The 18,620-nt window shown below is 39.4% G+C and overlaps 2 protein-coding genes and 1 long non-coding RNA gene across 4 annotated transcripts; 1 reads left to right on the top strand and 2 right to left on the bottom strand.

Annotated features, from left to right (window-relative positions):
* LOC125288116 lies at positions 1 to 1,081 on the bottom strand. The gene is made up of 3 exons (XR_007192453.1): positions 1,029 to 1,081; positions 493 to 537; positions 1 to 316 (listed from the first exon to the last, which is right to left on the bottom strand). It is a non-coding gene; the product is annotated as an uncharacterized LOC125288116 (long non-coding RNA).
* An 8,243-nt stretch (positions 1,082 to 9,324) lies between these two features.
* On the top strand, positions 9,325 to 10,899 carry cldn23.1 (claudin 23.1). The gene has a single exon (XM_048235045.1). The coding sequence runs from the start codon at positions 9,423 to 9,425 to the stop codon at positions 10,224 to 10,226; it is 804 nt and encodes a 267-aa protein (XP_048091002.1). The 5' UTR covers positions 9,325 to 9,422; the 3' UTR covers positions 10,227 to 10,899.
* A 512-nt stretch (positions 10,900 to 11,411) lies between these two features.
* Positions 11,412 to 16,828, bottom strand: LOC125288622 (neurogenic locus notch homolog protein 3-like). Of its 2 annotated transcripts, none has more exons than XM_048235144.1 (4): positions 16,557 to 16,828; positions 16,021 to 16,177; positions 14,989 to 15,321; positions 11,412 to 12,314 (listed from the first exon to the last, which is right to left on the bottom strand). In XM_048235144.1, the coding sequence occupies exons 3-4, from the start codon at positions 15,300 to 15,302 to the stop codon at positions 12,260 to 12,262; spliced, it is 369 nt and encodes a 122-aa protein (XP_048091101.1). In that variant the 5' UTR covers positions 15,303 to 15,321; positions 16,021 to 16,177; positions 16,557 to 16,828; the 3' UTR covers positions 11,412 to 12,259. The 2 variants fall into 2 exon arrangements, with proteins under 2 accessions (XP_048091101.1, XP_048091100.1); XM_048235143.1 differs by having other exon boundaries at positions 16,021 to 16,119.
* Positions 16,829 to 18,620: the final 1,792 nt, after the last annotated feature.

Raw genomic sequence — 18,620 nt, 5'->3', positions numbered from 1 at the left:
TAATAAAAAATGTGATCTCTCATAGTACTACTACAAAACGACAAACTGATCACATTCCCTGTCTCAGATAAACAGTGTAAGGGGTCATGTCTCTGTTCAGAGACGGGTACTGGGTGTAAATGGGCGGTGTGTAGCCTAGTGGTAAGTAGACCTGTGGTGAGAAGGACCGGTAGAGGTTGAAGACCGGGGTCATTGAGCCAGATGGATACGTATAGTAGAAATTATCCAGTCTCGGAAAGATTGGGTAGGTGTATGTGTGGGAGGTGATATTTCTTCGAGATTGTTGCGCCAAAGGTTGTCCAGGAAATGTCATAGGCTATAAACAGACCATGCAAAAGATATTTTCAAAATATTGCCATTACATTCTTTTGTTGTGGGATATTTTTTTTCAAACAAACCATGAAAGCAAATATTTCATAAGGCATGATAGGCTACTTCTGGTTTCACAGTAATGCTGAAATCATAACAACATGCACAACTTGAGATGCTCACTTGAGCCTGGATCTGTTCCACTCCGCCTGGAGCTCTTAGATCAAGCTGAAATGATACACATATGAGAATGATGCTGCTGAAATGATACACATATGAGAATGATGCTGCTGAAATGGTACACATATGAGAATGATGCTGCTGAAATGGTACACATATGAGAATGATGCTGCTGAAATGATACACATATGAGAATGATGCTGCTGAAATGATACACATATGATATGAGGATGATGCTGAAATGATACACATGTATCATTTCAGCAGCATCCTTCTCATATGTGTACCATTTCAGCAGCATCATCCTCATATCATATGTGTATCATATGATGCTGCTGAAATGATACACATATGAGAATGATGCTGCTGAAATGGTACACATATGAGAATGATGCTGCTGAAATGGTACACATATGAGAATGATGCTGCTGAAATCATCCACATGAGGATGCTGCTGCTGAAACATCTTATTCAGCTACATGCTTGCACTCAATGAAAGAAATACTGAGCTCTGAGCAGAAGCTTGCTCATCTACTTACTGGAGCAGAGAGACTCAAACATATGAGACTCATCATTCCAATGAAAGCCTTCATCAGGGTGCTGTTGAGAAAAACATCATCATCATCATCATTATCATCATCATCCACAGAATCAGCCTCATTATCTCATGACTGCAGAATGAAAACATATATGAAGTACAGTACAGTATATAGTGCTTAAAGACAAAAAATGTGTAATTATAGATAGAATATATTATTAATATAGGCCAATATAATACAATTTATATTATATAGTTTATATATTAATATAATACAATATAGTATAAAATATTAATTATGTAACACAGAAACTTACAGCAAAAGTATATTCCGAGCCGAACAAAAACGTGTCAGTGACAGGATTGTCGCAGAGAAAACTCTAGATTATGTATATAAAGGATCAGTCTGTCTCTAGTCAACCAATCAAAAAAGGTCTTCCTCATTTCTCTTGAAACCTATTTGGTAGGCCACAGATAAAAGAATGAGTGTACTGTTGTGCCACACTGAAACAATTTAAGGATTAATGATTCATTATTGTTAATAAATATACACTATCTAATGGTAAGAGTAAATGCTTTGATGTGGTGAGGATTTAAAACGTATGCAGAATAGGATGTTGAAGAGCATAAATAACATTGATTTAAAACAGTTTTCATTGAGGTTCCAAACTTTGTGGTGAGCATAATGAAAATCGCTTGCCCACAATATCTCCCACTCCAGAATATACACTTTAGTGCATAAATATCCAAATAAATCAAGCAGAGAACAAGTCCTTAACCAACAGAAATGTTTTCTTCTGCGTTAATCCCCTGAGTTAATTGTGAAGCCTCATCATGCCTGTGGTTGGGATATGGAAGGCAACCCGGAGCAGGTGAACACACACACACACACACACACACACAGGTGAGGTTCTCTCCAGGCCACTGTCTAGACCTGATATGACAAAATGCTGATCCAGTCTTTGTGGTCAATCAAAATGAACCTTTTCAAAACCCCCAAAGACATGGCAACAAATATCACTGGCTATAATGTTATTTCAGTTAAGAAGTTAGGAGTTAGGAGATGAGACAAAACACGTCCAACAATTGTACATGTAACCCATCAGCTTTTAATAATTAACATATTTCTAATTGTGAATATTATGAAGTGTTAAATCACGAATGTTATTATTACAACAATCCTCTTCTTCTCTTCTCTTGTATCTATCCACTATCTTCTCAATGTTATTTATTCATAATTGTGTCACATTTCTACCCCTTTTTCATGCGCATTACATTTTTTCATTCACACTGGATTTTTGTCCAGACCCTCTTATGGGCTCTATACATTTCTGACACCTAATGACATCTCACTACAGTGTTTCCACAGAGCAGGAGGTAAGTAATGAAATGTATTTTTATGAAAGTGTTTTAAAAATGATACTTTAACATTATCTCATATGAAACAGATGGCCTAAAACAGTGTTTCTTAACTGGTCTGGCCTTGGGACCTTGAATTTCCCATGGTCATTATGTTGTGAACTATATTTTTTAGCATTCAAGCCAACTGATATGGCGAGCTACATGGAGAGATGCACAAAGTGCCTGTACTTGTTTGGAACATTTGCACATTTGCGAAGTCCTCAACTCCTATGTCGCCTTTCAAAGTACTCAACAGGATTGTCTTTGATAGGGTGCTTTGTGTCCATGTGGCGTTTTAGTTTTGATGGTTTCATGCTCTCATGTGCCAGCAATTTAAGGCACACCACACCACACACTGGGGTTTCTGTCCCTTTTTGTCCTCAACATAAGTGAATCCATACTTCAAATACGCAGGGTCGTTTTACCGTTTTTACCACCACTGTCTAACATGACCTGTCACATAAACATTGCCTATATCCTTGGCAATGACTTGCATATGAATAAAGTCTATCAAATAAAGGTCTGGCATTAGATCTGATATTAAATCATTTTAAATGGGCGATTCTTTATTGCTTTTTACCACAAGCTCCATGACCCATACAGAATGGTTTCGCAATCCACTTTTGGGCCCTGACCCACCAGTTAAGAAACACTGGTCTAAATGACACGTGTTTTTATAAGGTTTTGCAATTGGGTCCCACCAACTGCACCATTCAACACCATTCAACAATGAGATTAAAATACATATAAACTAAATAAAGATTGGAAGGTTGTATCACTAAAAAAGCAAGGAGTCAGATACACCTGTTGTATATCAATCATATCTCTGTAGATAAGAACATCTTAAATATATACATGCATTTTAATTTATCATTACATTATTTCAAAATGTTCCTTTTCCAGTGTTGCATCATGTTTTGTCCTATGTCTCAAAAAGAAATGTATGTTATGTAAACAATTTCAAGATTTCAGATTTGAAAACCACATACAAAAATAAAAATGCCTTAGTTGACACTTCAGCAGGTAATGAAGGCCTTTGCTTCTTTAGATTATAGCCTTTAATTTTAATCCTAGAGATTTACATAATTCAACGTGTGTGTGTGTGTGTGTGTGTGTGTGTATTATTGCATTATTTGCCCACACAGAGCTTTCACAGAGTGATGAATACCGGTAGTTTTTCTTTATTACTTTCATGAAATACTCAAATTTGTCAGTTTCAATATTTGATTTCTGCAACTAAATATGGGTTCATGAAATGCAGATAGCAGATATCGATTATTTTAACATTACATCAACATTATATCTAACATTTCCTGCTTTCATTTATAGTTTTACACAACATCCCTGTGAAACGGGGTGTCAATAATAAAAAAGATCAATGTAATCTCAACAGCACATTAAAATTCAAAAGAAAAAAAGCTATTCTGAATTTACAGCCTAAGATGTTTTTTGAGTTTTGCAATACTGACTTGGGCAAGGCCTCTCACCTCCAATCATGTTATGCTATTCACCAAAAGTGAAATATATCATATTGCAACATAGTAAACCACAGCTACTTGACTGTTGGGCTAAAATATTTACGGTAGGCACATGCAAAATGGCTGTGGTATTTTAAAATTTTGTTTTGTTTTTCAAGCAGCAGTCATTAGAGGGGTAATGTTTACATCAGCTGGCTTGGCAAATTAACCCAAAGAGTCCAACAAAACAACTTCACCAAACTGTTCAACAACCCACTACTAAATGGATGTCTGACAAGAAAGGGCAATTTGATTGGCCAAGAACACTTTGCACAGATATAAAAGGACAGATGTATGGATAAATATACTGTATAACAACTTGGGACATTTTGGACCAAACAGACTGAAGGTAAGGAGCAGTCATCATTGTTGCAGTCAATTCTGGGTGTAGTTCTTGTCCATGTGCCCTCTGTGGTCAAAGTGTAAACCAAAATGTGAAGAAACAAATTTGGCTAAATAGCAGATCGATTGCTTGATCTGTATAGAACACACAAGTTAACAGTAATTGAACTTTACTTAATTATATTTATTAATTTATTCTCTATTAGCCTGAGTGTTGTGTTAAATGCTCCAAATGTAAAGCACTTTGAGCTGCATTCTGTGTATGAAAGGTGCTATATACAAATAAAGGTTATTATTACTATTATTATTATTATTATTATTATTATTATTATTCAGTGGCAAGAGAAAGTATGTGAACCCATGCTAAAGTTGACTGAAAAGAAGAATAAAAAAAACATCTTTTCTTAATGCCTTAATTTAAAAAATCAAGAAAAATCCAACCTTTAAGGACACCAATTTTCTTTGTAAATAAATAATGTCGTAAATAAATAAATGTTGAGCTCAAAGCAAATCAAACCAGCTAATAGGCTAACTGAAATAAAACCATGCCAATCTAGGTATGGTGAAGGGTATGTGATTCTAAAGGCCAAGGGAACTTTATCAGGATGCATAATATCCTGGATCCATGAAATAACTGGCAGTTAAAAAATAAAAAAATATACCTGCCTTTATGGGAAAATCAGCCTGCCTGGAATTTAATATAGGGGTTCATATGCCTCCTGTATTTTAAAGAAGAACATTTATTTATTTACAATACATTATTCAATTTCCAAAAGATGATTTTTTCCCCTCTTTTTAGTCAACTTTAGCATGGGTTCACATACTTTTTTTTGCCATATGGGAAATTCCACGCAAAACTGTCACATCCATTACGGCAACTAAATACCATGGCATTGTGTTGGCGTTATGGATGTGACAGTTTTGCACGGAATTCCTCATATACTGTATTGTTTTTTAATTAGTGTAAAAAATAATAAAATATTAATGAATAAAGAATGTGTGTACTCTTACAGCTTCTTTAAAAATGAAGAGGGTACTGATTCTAGTGGCTTTTCTGCTGGCCACTTCTCATGCAGTTCCTGTAAGTTTAAAACATCATATCTCATTTCCATCAGCATAATATTTTGTATTATCACATTTAACTCAAGTTCAACTGAAGCATGTATTTCTGACAGTTTCCCTATTATAAATTCTCCTCCTCCAAATTGTGTGTATTATGTCAAATTATTGTGGTGGTGGTCGGGGGTTGTATTAAACAGTTAATATTTATAATTATTGTGTGTGTCGGGGGTATTGGCTGGTTTTGATTACTGGGGTTATCCCATAAATCACATCTCTGGAGGAATGCCAGATGAAGGTAGATGATTGAGTAGGATCTGATTTCCTTCCCTCAGGTGCACCCAGAGGAGAGGGCTAACGAACAACCAACTCCAGAGGTAAACACGGGAGGCTCCTAAGCCAATAATTAGCATTGCAACATATTTAATTTATGATTTCGAAATATCCCATGATTTTTGGCTGTATAGACCTAATGGCTTTTAAAAATACATTTTAAGGTCATCAGAATATTTTACACTTTAAAAGTACCATCATAGCTATGGATAGTGGTACCTGTACTCCTTAAAATATGCGAGTGAGTGACTATATTTCGGTGCTAAAGTATGTGAGTGAGTGACAATATCTCTTCTAACGCCCCAGCACCTAGAGGCCCCTGAGATGCTCCAGCCCCAGGCACAGGCCGCATATGGCAACAGCATCTACTACCCTGTCCCCCCAGCAGATGCACTTCTGGGCATGAACAGCTTCCAGGGCATGAACAGCTTCCAGAGCCTGAACGGCCTCACCAACCCATATGGCTATGGTCTGCCGTATGGCTACGGTTATTCTGGTTTTGGTTACCCTGGTTATGGTAACTATGGTTATGGTAACCCCTATGGTTCCCTTTACAATCCCTATGGCAACAGCCGCCTCTATTCCGGCTACTCCTACCCACCTATCATCATCACCTTACCCAAGCAACAGGCCACTAGGGGTGCCTGACCACCTGAACCCCATGTAAATGCTGGGAGGGTGTACTGTATGCCAACAGTCAAGAGTAAACATTTCTCACATTTTATAAAAGGTGAGACAAAGAAAAAAGTATGTTCTTCAAAAAACAAATAATAAACTTTACATCTTGAATCTTAGCAGAGATTTGTGGAGACGTGATTGATTTCTATGAGGGATTATATCTGTCTCAATCAGAAGATTATCAAAGTTGATTTGTGGCATCTAGTGATGGAACAGCACAGCTGCAAGTAGGCTACCCTTTTGAATATGGTGTAGGCCTATATGACTAGTTTATCATGTGGACTGTGCACAAAATAAGACAATGAAAAGAATGCAGCTGAAGCTCTGCATGCTGCAAGCATAGAGGGTGCATCTTCATGTCAAGTACTGCTTTCATTTAAAATTATGTAATTCTTAACTAATAATAAAAAATAAAAAAGTTTGTTAAGCAAAAAAAACAACAACAGAGGCATTAGGTTTAGACTGGAGTATCATAATAAATGTGATTATGTGAGGCCTATAGGCCTATCCACCACACAGCACAGTACCAGTAGCCTAATTTACTCTAATTCCAAACACATACTCAATGGACTTTTAAGCATTTATGTAATGTTATGCTACTGAAATGATATGTTAACAAATTGTCATCAGCAACCATAACATTAATGAAACTAGTGCAGTGCCCGTTAAAACATGTCATTCCTGTAGAAAACCCGTAGCCAAATCACATGCTGGCAGGTATCCCTGCTTTAAAATAGGATGATAGGGATCAGGCTGGATAGGGAAAAACATCGTTCCAGCTAAGCATTCAATAATGAATAGGGCCTACTGAATATTATAATATATTAGCCTATAATTACTGTGCAGTAGCCTAAGCAGAATTTAGTCATGGCTGCATGTGACATTTATACAGATCAGAATGACATAAGCCTAACAGCTGTTTTGAGTTAAGGCTATGGACCCTTTCAAGAGAGTTCCATTATCAGCATCATAGTTGGCCCCACAAGACTTCCTTTTGAACATTCCATATGTTATCTTAATGCAGAGGAAGTAGATTGGGGCCCAAATAGAACGTTCAAGCATTGTTTTTGTTTTTATTGTTGAAAGGGTCTTATAGATGTTAATTGTTAAGCTTAATTGGGTTACTGATAGTGTGTTCTTCACAAATATTCGGAAATTCGGAGATGAAGTGAGATTACTCAGCCGCTGGAATCCAAAGCGTGTTTCTCGGTGACTGACATCAAAGTGAGACCTAGCCACACAATAGATATGGGGTGGAGCTCCCCTGAAACTGGTCCCCTTAGTGCAGCGATAAACGTTCTACGTAAATAAGCATATTTTGAAATATGCATTCAAAAATCTTCAAAATCGAGATTGCACACCTTGTGCCACGCGTGAGCCACATACGAAATCTTAGGTCAGTCTGACAAACGGTCAGCGAGATATGCGTGCCAAAGACATTAGGACACACGCTTCTTGCTTTATAGATAGATAGATGAGCCTTAATTTAGCCCGAATATGCATGTCTAACAAATTGATCGCCGGGAAAATCCTCAGAAACCCCAAGCGTTGAAGTGAAAGACTGTGAAGTGTCCTAAACCTGGACGGAAGAGGGAGCTAGAGTGTCGTTCATCAGTAGCCTAGCAGTGTTTTTCAACCTTTTTTGTGCCACGGCACACTTTTGACACTTAAAATATCCCACGGCACACTAACATCCTGTGTGAAAAAAAAATAAACATACCATAGCCTAAAATTTCAAATAATACACAGATATGGCCTTATTATGGCTTCTATGCAAGCAAGACCTGCGCAATAAAACAAGCGCCTCTGTTTCTGTTTCATTTGTAGGTGACTATATCTAATTCAATTGTTATTATGAACTGGATATGTGATGATTCTGTGAATACTGGATATGGGGCCCCCGTTGTACAATGCCTGCATACCACAAATAGTGCAATCATACAATCAATGAGAGCATTAGCCTGGGTGTTCCCATGCTGCCTTGCGCGCGATTGAGAAGTGGTGGCGCTAGCCAGGCTATGAGAGCATGTGGTTATAAATTCTTTGATGCAACAGTTGCTTTTCTGGACCAGTGAGTGACATTTGGATAATTTTCTGCGGCACACTATGTGTGCCCCGGCGCAGTGGTTGAAAAACACTGGCCTATAGCAAATGATAGCTCACCTGGCGGTTGCCATGGGATGCTGTATGAAACCATGTCTCTGACAAAGTATGAAAAGACATCCTTGCATTAAACATACATTATAATGCAATTAAATAACATTATATTAAACAAACAAGTAGGCCTACATATTTTCCGAAAAAGAAATAGATGGAAATTCGCAATGGCAACAAAACATAAACATTTAAAACTAGCCACAGTGTCGACGGATAAAAATCAAACTAATGGTCGGCAGTATAGCCTTAAAGAATGACTTGACAAATTCGTGTTCTCATCTGTTCTCTGACTGAAATTAGTGCGTCCAGTTCATCTACATTCCCGTCATACCATCATAACTAACTGCACCCGTCATCTTTGGCGCACGCTTGGGAAACATCTTATCAAGTTAAACTATGTGTAAATAACTCCTGCTATGCACCATTCACTTTGCATGTTCAAGCTAATTTCGATGAATGTAGAAATGTAGGCTAGGGATAGGCTAAAAGAAACACTTGGTGACATGTATATCGAGCACAGGTGCAGCTCAGTTTAGAACGGCAACTTATCAAGGCATTTATAGCCTATTGGATATAAATTAAGGGAAGTCTCGAGCATAGTTTACAAGCCATTTTCCCTCTTTGTCTGTTATATAGGTTAGCACAACTAATATTCTGGTAAAAGACAAGGATATGATACCTGCCATAGAGGAACCTGCAGCGTATCACACTTCTGATTGGTTACAGCCGAAACTTGTGCAGGATGTTTCTCTGAGCAGGTGAAACTGTAAACCACACCCATATATTTGGACCGACAATTCAGCCCCTTCAGGTTTCAGTCAGGCAACGTTTATACGTGCGCTGTCAACAGAACGCAGTTAATGTTCCAAGTGCTTCTCGACTGACAGCACGTGGGTATACAGTCCAAGATGCCTACGAGTATGCCTACGTTCATCCACTTTCGGACACCGGGCATCCTGATCTTCGGGATGGTGATGGCTCCGTGTGGGTTTGTTCTCGATCTTACCGCCACGGTGGCGCCAAACTGGAGAACTGTTAATAACATACCGACTGAAGCCCAAGATGTTTTCCTTCAGCAGGGGATATGGGACATCTGCCGCGCATCTACCACCTCTAGAGATATTCAGTGTAACCAACAAGACGAACCTTACTTCAATGAGCAGATCATTGAGATTGCCCAGGGCATGATGGTGGCATCTCTTATCGTCACCTTGATAGGCCTGGCGGTTGCAATTCCCGGTGTCCGGTGCTGGAGGGAAAGACCCAACTGGACTGTAGCTGGTCTGGGTGGTTTGTTGATTTTCTGTTCTGGTGTCCTGACCATCATTCCCATTGCTTGGTACACACACATTTTGACTAACATCACAGCTAAATCTACAGACATCCGGGTGGGCTACTGCATCGTGCTTGGGTACATTGGAGGCATCATGGAAGTTCTTGGCGGAATCGTCATGTTCATCGGAATATGCCGTTGCTGCGGTGGAAAGAACCGCAGCGAGAGGGTTATCAAAGACACTGGGAGGTCCAACCGCAACACTTCTCCCCCACGCAGGATCACGGTCCCGAGCATGACAAGCAGGGCGCCGAGCAGCGCCAGCAGTGTCCCATACTCAAAAGACTCCTTTGACCAGCCCGACTTTCCCCGGCCTGCTCCTCGGGCAAGCAGCAAAGCAAGCTCATATGCTGCTCAACCTTACGACGCGGATTTGTGAACAGCTCATAAAGGCTGACGAGGTCTGCAGTGACACTAATATGCTTTCTTTAGGTGTACTACAACACTACCGGTAATTGAAGAGATGTCTCTGTGACAACCCACCTGGGGTCTGAAATATGCTAAAGATTACATGAAGATTGTAGGCTATTTTGATATATTTGTGTAAAATAATGGGCCAAAGGTTTACATAGGTGTAGTTAAGAATGACTGGCATTGACATGTAAGATACATATACTGTAAGTAGCCTAGATAAGAAGCATAGCCAACTTAACACCTTGCTTCTTATTGATCCGCATGAAATTTGCTTTAAATTTCCCCAGGGTTATGAAGGTCCTATAGGAAGAGAAGACGTGCAATATGTATATGATTTGGACATTGAGCTATAAATTGTGGTGCAAATAACTGACGTTGTGAATGTGGACAGAACATATATTTAGTGAAAATCAGTTGTTTCCAACTTGTTTGAACTGTGCAGTTTTATGCACTGCAATTTTTACATCTTATTTAGTAAGGAATACAGTTGTCACATTTTACTTGTGTGGTTGAAGATGTGAGCCTTATTCAACTGTGGTCTTTGAAGGTGGAGTGACTGCTAGTAAGCTTAACTCTGAGTCGTTTAAACACTTTGTTGTACTTTCTTGTAAGAAACAAATAAATGTCTAAGAACTTAAGAGAAACTTTTTTTATTGTTAAGCTTCTGAACTTTGAAGGGATGAATCCTAAACAAAAAAAAAATCAGACGAAGTTTTTCAAGAAGCTATGGCTTACCAATGGTGACTGCTGCCAGACCTTATTTATACACTCAACATTCATGTTGCCTTCATATAGTTTAGCCTAGTTTAGCAAACAAAAGTGTGTCTCTCTGCTATGGGTGCAGAGGAGTCATATTCACAAAAGCACTGCAGAACTGTTGCTGGACAGGATAAGATTATTCCATGTAAACTTATAACTTCAATTAGATACTCATCAATCAATTATTCCAATTTGTGTTGGCTGGCTAACTGTCTGTGGAGCAACCATGGATTACTACAGTGTACATGCTGTATTATTGGGAGAAAATATTGCTGTTGAAAAGGTATAAACTTACAGTATAAACTTGTATTCCCTTTGTTTACAATTAAGTTTGAATAATGATTGATGATGAAAAATGAACACACAAGGACCAAAACTTTGAAAACAGTTGTTTTATTTACAAGTTGGATAAAAGCTTGATAATCTACACATAAATAAATGTGATATAAACTAACAATAGATGACAGGGCATAGAAAAAGCAGCAGCTTAATTTCTGGACTAATCCTTGATGACTTAAATCTGAAGGGTCTGTCAAACAGTGATGAAAGTCAAATCTTCACAAGAAATAAGTATTTTACTTCCAAACATTTCCACTAGTTTTAAAAACCAATGGACCTTTTTAAGCAAATTGAAACATATGCATTCCACTGAACTGAAACGAAGGCACATTGCACATGACAACTACGCTTTTAAACCATATAGAGGAAGTGGTGCATCCAACTAGACCGGTCAGAGTGGCTGTCTGTGTGATCATTATGTGTGGGCGTGCAGGAAAAACAATGTTCTTGTGATTTTTCATGAAACCAAGTTACCATGTCTTGCTTGTGAGTTACTCTAGCTCTTGTTATGTGCAATCATTACTTTCAAGTTGAAATCAAATTATAATAGTTTCCTCAAAGGACTTTGTTCGTGGGCCATTTCAGTAATTTTTTTTTTGAACAGAGGTCAGTTACATACAAAATATGTCTCCAAGTAAATATCAAAAAGTTTAGTTTAGTGCAGATACAATCGCAAAGACAAAGAAAGCCTAGATTTAGGTACAGTTTAAACTAATTTCACTGTACAAGGTAATAATGGATGTAACAGTTACACAAACATTTCTAGATAGCATCCAAAAAATAACTGAAATGACAAATGTTCATTGCACGACACATGACCCTTTTTTTTATTACTGCCATTCGTTTCCGCATCTCTAGTTTGTTCGATGCCAATATGGCCTTTTGAAAGATGGGGTCACTTTAGGCCCACTCCCCCTCCAACTTCATTCGTTCTCTTTCTTGATCAGTGGCTTTTCTGCACAAAGGATGCACACTGTCAGACATGTCAAATAAAGGCAGTTTGAACAGAGTAACCTGCACACACACACACAGTTAATTATCTACACTTGCCTGCAAACCTCTGGGCTGAAATAATTATTTTCCAAATCATTATTCTGAATATGTTATAAGCTGAGAAAACAAGTCACCAACAATGATTTTGAGTTGTGGAAGTAATAAACAACTTCTGGCAATGAATTGGTCATCAAGGCAGCTCTGGCATTTCTTGAATATTATACTGAATGCAATCCCAAGCCTTTATGGTCTTACCACAGAAAACATGTTGAACAGGTTTAAGAAGGGTAGTTCAGTCTTACTCCTGCCGTTGTTGTGAAACAGTATATGGCTTGCGTAAACTATGTTTTGCTTCATGGATTTACATCACATGGACAGCAGCCATCATGTTGAAGCCAAAATGTCTCATTTCAGCTGGCTGCCAAACAGAAAGCACTTCAGGGGGGACGCTGTGGTGCAACTGGTTACAGCGCCCATACCATATTAACGTTTTTCATGTGACGTATTCTAGGTTCTATAGCTTTGTTTACATCCAGCTGGTAGGCAAGGGACAAGTTGAACCCATTGAACATCGTTGTCTGCAGCTGCCTCTCAGTAGGCTACATCTCTGTATTTCAGCAATGTCAACATTTCAGGCATCAATAAAGGTGATAAAGCCTCACAGGAACGTTGTTTCGCTAAAATCGCCCTGATTTGGTGCATTGATCTGTATCGGAGAACCTGCATGTAGCCTAATGGTAGCCTAACTTTTTTTCTCTGTTCAAAACTCGGTTTACACGAAGACGATAGCCTTTCTTAGAAGCTGTGAAATTTGACCAGAAAGGAACATGTCTTCCTTCTGAAAGCTGACACAAAATCAAACAATATTTGATCATTTAACTTCAACTGAACAGCGACAGGTTTTGGTAGGCAGTAGACTCAGCAGACTTTAAAACGGTAGCCTAGGAGCTACTGTTATAGCCAGCGTCAGTCAGCATCATAACATTAATGGCGTTAGTCATGAATCCTGTAACATATTATATCATATAACAGCGATGGCTTATTCCAAGACGATCTGCATGGATATATAACCACCCAGAAAAACTCAGAATGTGAGTGATAAAGTTCATTAATTGTGTGAAACTTTTTATTAGTTATCCATTGCTGCATCGCCTATATTAGGCTGTTATGCTAGCTCAGCCTTTAAATATGTTGTTATTTTGGTCATGTGGACTTCATTAAACGGGTAAAGATAATTCATAAACTGCTTATTTCTTACATGACTGAAGCAGTAGCCTAGGTTCAACAGTGGTGTTTGAGGTTGCTGTGTTAAGTTGTTGTGTGTGATCGCTAAACTATTAGGATCAAATCAGTTTATTTTGACATACGGGAGTTAGCCTAAGTGACCTGTAACGTTAGCCTATAGCACAAAAGCCTATTCTGTTTTCATTTATTAGCATTTGTTGTGATTATATAATCAAATGACACACATGATAACTTGAAATAGAAGGACAGAAGATAGGTGATTGATGTCCACGAGCACGAATTTCACGAGACAAATTAGAACAAACTGTTCCGGTAAAAATAATCTTGCCATGTTTAAAATGCTGCACTTTTTCCCTTCATAGCCTGTCTCTGGCAATTCATTTTTGGATGACTGTAGATAGTTGTATTTTAGCCTACGTCTTCGTAGACAGTAGGCTACACCATTAGGCTATCTTGAGAATAAAAGACTTCACAGCTGCTAACAATCATCCTCCACAACCACGAGGATAGGTAGGCTAAACGGTCGTTCGTCACCTTTTTGCTTCTTATTGTAAAACCAACTGTTAGGGCCTACACAAGTGGTCAATATTTGATATTAAAATTTCAATTTTGAAGCTATTTGTAACTATGTGTAGCCTATGCAACCCGACTGTTGTAGGCTTGCCTACCACTCTCTGCAGTGCCTTGCCTACCATTCTTGCCTACCACTCTAGTTGTAAACAAACGGTCACATGACATTATGACGTAGGTGCAAAACCTTAATAGACCCTTTCAAGAGTTCCATTATCAGCATCATAGTTGGCCCCACAAGACTTCCTTTTTAACATTCCAAGGATACAAGGATACAAGGATACAAGGAAGTTTATTGTCACATGCATATAGTTACTGGAAGTAAGAAATGCAGTGAAATTATGTCTGGTGTCAGCCTATTTGTGCATTAATGGGGAGGGGGGGGGGGGGTAAAGAGTGCAGTAGAAGAGGGGTTTAGTAGATTAAGTGGCAAGGGCTGCATAAAAAAGGTGGTGGAGGATTGGGATTGGGTGGGGGGCACCAACAAGGAGCACCCATTCCATAAGTTATCTTAATGCAGAGGAAGTAGATTGGGACCCAAATAGAACGTTCAAGCATTGTTTTTGTTTTTATTGTTGAAGGGGTGTATATTTGGGTCCTCGTGCCCACTGGGACCTGGGTTTGAGTCCGGCCCGGGTCATTTCCCGATCCCACCCCATCTCTTACTCCCACCCACTTCCTGTCAGCCTCTTCACGGTCCCGTCAGATTAAAGGCATAACCCCCAAAAAAAAAAAAAAAGAAAAACACCTCCGACACCCCACTTGTCGCCCAAAGGAACTTCACAGCTTCATATATTCTACTGTGACGTCAGACACGTTACCTGAGCTGTGCTTTTCTTTTCTGCCGGAGTTTGGCGAAGATGAAGGCGGCAGCGATGATCCCAAAGATGACAGCCAGGACCCCGAGCAAGAGCGATACTGAGACGGCCTCGTTCACCGTGTCCCGGCAGAACTGGCCCGTGTAGCCCAGGCGACAATCGCAGCCCTCGGCCGCGTCGCGGGTCACGCACACCCCGTTTCCGTTACACCTGAGGTTCCCGCAAGTCGGAAGCGTGACGTCCAACCAAAACCGACCCTCTCTCTGCAGAGAGGCTGTGGTGAAGCTGGACAGGGGCAGGGCCGTGGACATGGTCATGCAGAGCTGGTGCGGAGATCTAGACAAACGCAACAGGGCAAGACCAGACAGGCAGGAAGTCATGTGGGGTAGAAGAAGGGAAAATACCAGGACAAAGCATGAGACGCAAATGAGAAGTCTCATATAACCTGATGGCAACAGCATTTCCCCGTGAAGTGAAATTTGAAATATGTTCCTCTTTTGTTAACACAATACAGATTTAGTACTGTTCCACTAAGGAAAGGATAAAATCAATATCTGAAATAGATGACTTAGTGATGTATTCAACCAACTGTATATGTATGCTGGAATTAATGTAGAAGTGCTTCCAAGTTCAAAGGAAAATGGGCAGTCTACTGAACAAATAACAATTATACTGTACAAAGCATCTAGATTTCATTATGAACAGGTAAAGATCCTTTTCAATGTCCATATTTATTTTCGGTATTATATGAGGAACAGTGTGGATTATCAAAAGAGCAAACGTGTCACTAAGCATAAACACGCTTGTCGATAGAGCAAAGCAAATGCCATCTGTTAAAATCCCAAATGAAAAGGCTGAGAATATTCCCACAGTGCAACGCCTGACTGACTGGCAGCCAATACATACAACTTTTATAACTGATAAATATGTGGCCCATCTGGTTCTGCTATAGTCACCGATGGACAGGAATATCCACAAAGGGCTGGTACGCATTCAGATGGACAGACATCTCTCACAAATATGTACTGTACTTACCCGCAGTGGTATAGCAGCAGATATCTCAGAAAGATCGAGAGAGAGACTTCTTGGAATTGGAGGGGACGGCGTCCAGGTGAAGGGAATACGTGGTTGTATCTTACGAAATGAGCACCAGAACAAAAGAGAAACAAGCAAGAATGGAGCGAGGGTCAGCCTGAATAGCAGCAGACAGGAAGGATTAGTTTTTACCAGCCCCGCCTTAATCCACACCTGAGCAGGGAGCCACCTCTAAAACACTCTCTGCTTCTCTCTTCCCCCCCATTTCACAGACACAGACGAATCACAGGTTACAATCATAAAGTCAAGACAGCCATGTGCATACAGGGTCTCATCAGAGATGCACTCAAGGTGGCCACTCTGACTCACTCTTCCACACTTTTTTGACATAGGAATGTGCAAAAGGTATAGAAAGCCATCCTAGTACCACTTCCATACTTTATTGACACTGCATGGTAGTAGCATGTTAACTCAAATAAGCCACGTAGAATGGGAATGGAGTAAAGCCACACCCGCTTCTCAAACTCTCCACTCACCTACACTCTCAGGACAAAGGAATCACAAGGATGAAAGCAGCACTTGACCTGTCTGAGAAGTCTAGAGTTTGACATGCATGATTACACTGTGTGCAGATTTTATTAGGCAAGTGAGTATTTTGACCTTATTGCCATTTTTCATGGACATTTTCCAACTCCAAGCTATATAAACTTGAATGCTAATTGGATTTAAGCATTATCAGGTGATGTGTATTTGTGTAATGAGGGAGGGAGTGGCCTATAGTGATCAACACCCTATATCAAGGTGTGCATTATTATTAGACAGCTTCTTTACCTTAGACAAAATGGGCCAAAAAAGAGAGTTAACTGACTCTGAAAAGTCAAAAATAGTAAAATGCCTTTCCGAGGGACGCAGCACTCTTAAAGTAGCAAAGATATTGAGGTGTGATCACCGAACAATCAAACGTTTCATTGCAAATAGTCAACAGGGTCGCAAGAAACGTGTGGAGAAAAAAAGATGCAGATTAACTGCTAGAGACTTCAGAAGAATTAAACGTGAAGTTACCAGGAACCCATTAACCTCCAGTGCTGCCATATTCCAGAAATGCAACCTACCTGGAGTGTCCAGAAGTACAAGGTGTTCAGTGCTCAGAGACATGGCCCAGGTAAGAAAGGCTAAAACACGACCACCACTTAACAAGACTCATAAGTTGAAACGTCAAGCCTGGGCCAAGAAATATCTGAAGACAGATTTTTCAAAGGTTTTATGGACAGATGAAATGAGAGTGACTCTTGATGGACCAGATGGATGGGCCCCTGGCTGGATCACTAATGGGCACAGAGCTCCACTTCGAGTCAGACGCCAGCAAGGTGGAGGTGGGGTACTGGTATGGGCTGCTATTATTAAGGATGAGCTAGTTGGACCTTTTAGGGTTGAAAATGGACTTAAAATCAACTCTCAAAACTACTGCCAGTTTTTAGAAGATACTTTCTTCAAGCAGTGGTACAGGAAAAAATCTACATCCTTCAAGAAAGCCATGATTTTTATGCAGGGCAATGCTCCATCACATACATCCAAGTACTCCACTGCATGGCTAGCCAGCAAAGGCCTTGAAGATGACAGAATAATGATGTGACCCCCCTTCACCTGACCTTCAACTTGTGGGCCGCCCTTAAACGTGAGATTTACAGTGAGGGAAGACTATACACCTCTCTTAACAGCATTTGGGAGGCTGTGGTTGATGCTGCGCAAAAAGTTGATCATCAACAGATAAGAAAACTAACAGACTCCATGGATGGAAGGCTCATGACTGTTATTGAAAAGAACGGTGGCTATATTGGTCACTGAATATTTTTTGAAATGTCAGAAGTGTGTATTTGTACATTTTGAGTTGTTTATGTATTATTCTTAGAAATGAAAATAAACAAGTGAGATGGGAACATTTTAGCTTTTCATTTCGTTGCATAACAATTCTGTACACTAATAGTTACGTAATAATTCTGCACACATAGATATTTTCCTGATGAAGCCAAAACTCCCCTTTCCTTTGTTAAATATTCAGATTTGAGGTGTATTAACATTTTTGATTGACTGGGAAAACTGTTTGTTCAACGATACAATAAATCCTCAGGAATACAACTTGCCTAATAATTTTGCACACAGTGTACACATGAGGACAATACATGAGCTACTGTTATCTGTATTCATTAACTAATATCACAGCCAAGACTGAGATATGCAAGATGATGCATGATGCTTAAAAGTCTGGTCCAAAACATAATAAAGCTCACAGACTATAGATTTTTCTGAGCTTATACTTGTTTGTTGATTAACGGTTCCTGTAACCTTCTTTTGAATGTAACCATGTTCCAATGTTACTGTGGCAGTGCAGCTCCTGGGATAGTTGATTTTATTGGACCACTTGCTATACTTTTTACGGGCCATTTATGTTTGTCCAACACAAAGCATCTTTAACATAACCTCAGGGGAATTGAATTAATTTGCCCCTCTAACCAGCCTTCACACAGAAAATACATTTCCATGTAGTCATTCATAACACCATTACTCACTAGTCCTCCAGGTCATGCATGTGCCACGAGATC

This window comes from Alosa alosa, chromosome 23, assembly GCF_017589495.1.
Source record: "Alosa alosa isolate M-15738 ecotype Scorff River chromosome 23, AALO_Geno_1.1, whole genome shotgun sequence".
Lineage (NCBI taxonomy): Eukaryota > Metazoa > Chordata > Actinopteri > Clupeiformes > Clupeidae > Alosa > Alosa alosa.
This window is presented reverse-complemented; position numbering and strand designations above follow the sequence as displayed.

Excerpts from the sequence above, each read along its gene's own strand:
- cldn23.1 (XM_048235045.1), top strand. The coding sequence starts at position 9,423 with ATGCCTACGAGTATGCCTACGTTCATCCACTTTCGGACACCGGGCATC.
- LOC125288622 (XM_048235144.1), bottom strand. The coding sequence starts at position 15,302 with ATGACCATGTCCACGGCCCTGCCCCTGTCCAGCTTCACCACAGCCTCT. Across the intron at positions 12,315-14,988 it reads AAAAGAAAAGCACAGCTCAG|AAAAGCCACTGATCAAGAAA; the intron begins GTAACGTGTCTG and ends TCCTTTGTGCAG.